The 5,698-nt window shown below is 38.5% G+C and overlaps 1 protein-coding gene across 1 annotated transcript in view; it reads right to left on the bottom strand.

Annotated features, from left to right (window-relative positions):
- The window catches only part of LOC106692755 (uncharacterized), a 6,466-nt gene extending 5,895 nt beyond the window's left edge, over positions 1 to 571 (bottom strand). Inside the window, exon 1 of the mRNA XM_014438878.1 lies at positions 239 to 571. Within this exon, the coding sequence (XP_014294364.1) occupies positions 239 to 478 (240 nt within the window). The 5' untranslated portion in view covers positions 479 to 571. The remainder of the gene's footprint in view (positions 1 to 238) is intronic.
- Positions 572 to 5,698: the final 5,127 nt, after the last annotated feature.

Genomic DNA, 5,698 nt, shown 5'->3' with positions numbered 1-5,698 from the left:
CACCCAAACCCACTAGTTTCTAACCTTGCTTCCTCTTCCATTCCTGGCAATCCTCCGAGGCGCCTGAAAAGAAGATGGTCTCGTGACCTTATATTGTAAACTGTTTTTAGAGTTCTACTACTCGGGTCGTTTCTCTACATCCTGTATCATATCATTATGTCATTATGATCAAATTTACTTGTTGTATTTTTTTGTATACAGTTGTAAATATCAAGAAATAAATAAAAAATTAACTTACAATTACACTCACGACTCTGCTAGTTTCCTTAAATAGATCATCCATGATATCCCTTGTCAGTTCAGGTAGAACTAGCCCTTGTTTTGAAATAGCTTCATAGCCCTCATGTAATTCCACTAAATAGTCCCGTAACCATTCCTCAGATTTTCCTTGTAAGCTCGCCATTTTATTCCTGAAATATATGAAAGGTCCACTATTTTTGGGATGGAGGATGGCCGCAAGATTCTGAACTCTAAACATTTTCAAGGAAAACTCTTCTCTATAGACACATTTAATTTGGTTCAATATGCTTTGATTTCTAATTTCATTTATTAAAGAGTGTTACATAATTTACATCTGTTTTTATTTACACGAGCATATGTTTTAATGGTGCACCATCTGGCAACAACAGCCCTAAGATGGTACATCAATCATGAGCTAATCGAATGTAAATAGGGAGTTGTACTGAACTTAATAAAACTAGTATTTTACAGCAGTCCAAGCGTGTCATATTTTCTTCTTTTTCCCTTTTTTTTTTTTTTTTATGTTTTACCTTCACCGTAAGAATTGTGCCAAAACCCGGAAGCTTTAGAAACTTTTTAGACTTTTTTTATTTTAGTCGTCTCCTTTCATCGTTATAAAAATATGGCTAGTAACGGAATCTTGAAATCAGCAGTTCCGAACCTAGAGGGTCGGTACCAAAACAACCAACTTTTATCTGCAGGGAACACAACTCCGGAAAAGATTCAGCCATTACCGGAATAAGTCTCTTTTGCGCAACCTCATGCTAGAACGGATTAAGGTCCGTACGGCAACCGCCCAGGACCTGAGGAAGGCGGTGTTGGACTGGAAAATTTACCGGATAGACCGGAGAATTAAATCACATTTTAAAGAGGGGTGACCGACTAATAAGCCGAATTGAAGTGAAGTCTATCGAAAATCTACTCGAATGTGAAGATGCAGAGGCATTAAATGCAGCAGTCGTCTACAGGGTGAAAAGAAGTAGGCTCGCGACCCTCGTGGGCGCTCGGGTTCGAGCAATCAATCAGGTCGAGAACTGGAGACGAAGCCTTAGATGGGAATTTAAAGAATTTTTTTAAAAAAAAGAGGATATGCTCAGGGTGACCGGGAGGTCCATGAGATCTTAGTAAAAAAAAAATTACATACGTGACAGAGAGATACCCCCAGGCGTTACGTCACCATATTCGGAAAGAGATCGAAAGTATAAAACGTCGGGGAATAATTATTGACAGTAGTTCCCCATTCTATAGTCCGTTGTAGGCAGTGATAAAGAAGAGCGTAATTGTTGAAACTACCGAAAAGTACAGGGTTGTGATCGTTTACAGAAAGCTGAACGAGAATACCATAAACAAAAAGTATCCGATCCCAAGATTTGAAGACATTTTGGACAAGCTGAGCGGGAAGAGGGTACTCAGCACACTTGAAGGGCGGATATCATCAAATTACGATGCACCCGAGGACGCTGCGAATTTGAATGCTGCATCAATAAAACAGGCAAGGATGCCCTTTAGCCTCAAAAATGCTCCCATAACATTCCAGCGCCTGATGTACGAGTTTTTGAGGGGAATTGACGAATCACTTTGTCAGATTTATATGGACGATCTCCTAGGGCTCAGTAAGAACGAAGAAGAACATGTGCAGCATTTACACAGCGTATTCCAGAGAATTAGGCAATTTGGGCTCAAATTTTCGGGAGAGAAATTATCATTAGGGTAGGAACAAATAATAACAAAAGGAATTTAGGAATAGAATACATTTTTTTTAGCCACACGATTTCCAAGGAAGGAGTTAAAGTCGCTGCTATACGGGTGATGGCAGTGCCTAGGCATGTAAACGGAGTTCGGAGGTTCTTGGGAACTTTAAATTATTACCGGAGATTTGTATTTGTATAAAATTAGTACCTCGTCCCACTCAACAATCTTCTGAAAAAAAGGCAGAAAGGTGATCATGACTCCGATTGTGGAAAGCAATATCAGGCGGTGCATGGAGAAGCTGCAGCAGGAGCCGGTGCTTGCTTCTCCGGACTTTATTCGGCAATATAATATCACTACAGACGCGAGTGAGTACGCGTTGGAGCGGTATTATCTCAAAATGATGAAGGGTGAGATCGCCCATTTGCGTGCACTATTTTTTTTTTTTTTTTCCTGATCCCTCTAAAACAGAAATAAAAAGTGACTTAATATGTGCATTACTGTGAAAAAGAAAAGTAATTCGTGTTGGGTCTTACCTTTTGTATTTTTAGGTTACCTGTTATGTTTATTGTTGTATATGAGATATCCATTCTAAAAAAGGTGCTATTTTTAGTTCGGACACGGCTCCTCGTATTGTATCACATATAAGATAAAAATAAAAAAAAAACATTAATTAATAAAGACGATAGATAATGGTGAAATAATAAGAAAAACAGTCAGAAGTCGAAATAGAAGTGTGGGGGCGGGGGAGGGGTTGCATCAGAAGGTGGAGTGATGTTGATAGGGTTTTTGGAACCTTTCCTGCCCTGCCACCTCGCAGAAAGAAGGGATGGAGTGATAGACTGAAATACTGGATTGAAGGAAGCAGGGAGACTGCCAAAGAATTTAATGTCTCTCCGTGTGATGTGTTGTTGTACAGTTTATTGCTGTAGTTCGTTATGAATGTGCGTCATGCTACGTCTTTTCAGAGATTTCCCTCGACATATCTTCTGTAGTGTACTGTGTTGGTATTGTTGTAGTGATTTCAGGGCTTTTGGGTAAAGGTAGTGTAGTAGTGGTGCGCCGTGCAGGAGTGATGGTCGAAGTATTACTTTGTAGATGAGTAATTTGAGTCTGAGTGACAGCCCTGGTGAGTAGATGAGGTGTTTAAGTTGGTATGATGTTGTCTTGACGATTTGTATTCTGTTCTGTATGTGTGCAGTGAAAGATAGATGTGTTTCTAGTTTAATGCCTAGGTAAGTGAGATGTTTCGTGGTTTGTATTGTCTGTTCGTTGAGTTTAGGTGCTCTGTTGGGAGTTTTCTTGTATGAGAAAGTGATGGCGTCTGTTTTTTGTGGATTGATGTGAATGTTTATGTCTCGTAGTTTGTTAGCGATGAGTTGGGCCGCTGCGGCGGCCTGATCCATGGCCTTGTCTGCATTCATGCTTACCGAATTATATGGCTGTGTCATCAGCATATCCAGATATTTGATCATCGTCAAATTTAGTCCCGACTATGTGGGCAATATATATATTGAATAGAACTGGCGCAAGAACCGAACCCTCGGGGACGCCACTAGTGATGGGCTTGGGAGAGATTTCTGTTTTGACCCGGACTGAGAAAGTCCGATCACTGATGTAGGACCCAATAATGTCAACCAGTTGGTCCGATAATTGGTGAAGCCTGAGTTGTTGGAATAATGTGGAGTGGGATACAGAGTCAAAGGCCTGTGTACAGTCTAGTGAGATCATGGCTGTGGGAAGGTTCCTGTTTAGGTTATTTGCTGCATCGCTTTGCAGCTTGGCCACATTGTGGTAGCAGAATGTTCTAGAGAGAAGACTTAAAAAAACATTGCTTGAGTACATCAGGAGGGTTAGATGATTTATCAATAGATTCTAAGGTGATATTAAAATTGGCTATTTTGTTTATCCACGGAGGTAATGGATTGAGGAATGATAAGTATAACTTTGTTTGGGAGCGATAGAAGTCGGGTAGGGGAGGAAAACTGGAGAGGCGACTAGGTAATCTGTACCCCGAAACATCAATGTCTTGAGTCGTTTTGAGACGAATTAGAAATTTCAGCCAAAGGTAGTGCCTGCGTAGTTCTAGTGGACACTCTTGGGATTGTAGGAAGATAGTCCGGGTGGGGGTCAATAAAGGTATCAAAATATTAGGAGAAAACTATTTATTGTAGAAGATAGTCCGGGTGACGGTCAATAATGGTCTCTGGTACTAGTTGTCTTCTTTTTTCATTCAAGACAGCCCTGGCGAAGACCCATGTGGGGCGAAACGTCGGTTAACAATAAATAGATTTTTTATACTATTTTAGTGCCTTGTTTATTTTTTATATAATATAGAATAAATTTAAACAATATTTAATATAAAAATAAATAATGCATAAGAAAATACAAAAGATAAAGAAACTATAGTTCTTTACTATAGTAAAAATGATAAAGGATAAAATGCCTGTCTTGGGGGGCTGTAAGGGCTGTCTTGATTGAAAAAGGATGTCAAATAGATGTCCTTTTATTTTGGTATTTTTATTGACCACCACCAAGGCTATCTTCCTACAATCTACTTAATACGGTCAACCATATTCCAATTTTTTTTTTTTTGTTATATATGATTGGGCACAGTTAGGACACAGATCATTGCGAAAGGCCTCTGCCAAATAGAAGTTTGCTCTTCGGCCTATTGAATCTCGTTTGTTAGACTGCCTTCTTAGGTTTGGATGTTGCGTATCCTCGAGGCTATTGAAGACCGGCTCCGCTACAATACGCTTCACCTCAGAGATTAGCGAGTCCCATTTGACTGCCACTGAATAGGCTGTGTACGATACTTCTCTTGATCCTCTCAGCTCAACTCAAGTCCAACCTATATTTGCATTTACTGAGTCGCTAAACCACCTGAAGTCGCAGTTACTGGACTGGAGTCTGGCCATCCGAGATAGTTGATATCAACTGGTTTCAATTTTTTGTGATAGAAAGATATGAACTCGAGATACTTTTGCTCTGCTTTGTATGGAAAATACCGTAAGTATTGCCATAGAAAAAATTTTAAATTCGAGTTTTCGAAAGAATTTCTTTCCTACAGTATTAGTACAAAAGCCGGGGAGAAAAAAAAAACAGTTATTTCACCAGAATATTTTAACGTAAATTACATATAATTAATAGTCAAGTAAGTAATTAAAATTGTGATATAAAGTAGTACAAGAGCCCAAGAGGAGAAAAAAGGCAGTTAACTCATCCCAATTTTTAATTACTTTAATGAAAACTATATATAATTAATAGTCAAAATAGATGAGTCAGTCAATTATAGGTAGGGGAATAAAAAATGGCGGGTGTTAAAAAAAACTAATTTTTCATTCGGAGCTCGATATATTAAAAAGTAGGAACAACACAAGAAAAACTAAGAGAACGTCATTTAAAGAAGAGTAAATTTGCTGAAATATGAGCCCTAATAGAGTTATTTACGTTAAATAGTTTTCGAGATATAGCTTTTTAAAAAACAACATTTCATAAAAATGTTGTATGGGACGTACTGAAAGATCAGTAGTTGGGTGAATTTATTTTGAAAGATTTATATCTCAAAAACCATCTGATATTATTGATATTTACAACTGTATAAAAAATACAAGTAAATTTGATCGTAATGGCATAATGATATGATACAGTATTTAGAGAAACTACCCAGTAGTAGAACTCTAAAAACAGTTTACAATATAAGGTCACGAGGCCATCTTCTTTTCAGGTGCCTCGGAGGATTGCCAGGAATGGAAGAGGAAGCAAG

This window comes from Halyomorpha halys, unplaced genomic scaffold (assembly GCF_000696795.3).
Source record: "Halyomorpha halys isolate HHAL.00 unplaced genomic scaffold, Hhal_1.1 Scaffold70.1, whole genome shotgun sequence".
Lineage (NCBI taxonomy): Eukaryota > Metazoa > Arthropoda > Insecta > Hemiptera > Pentatomidae > Halyomorpha > Halyomorpha halys.
Note: the sequence above shows the minus strand (reverse complement) of the source record. Positions and strands in the feature narration are given on the sequence as shown.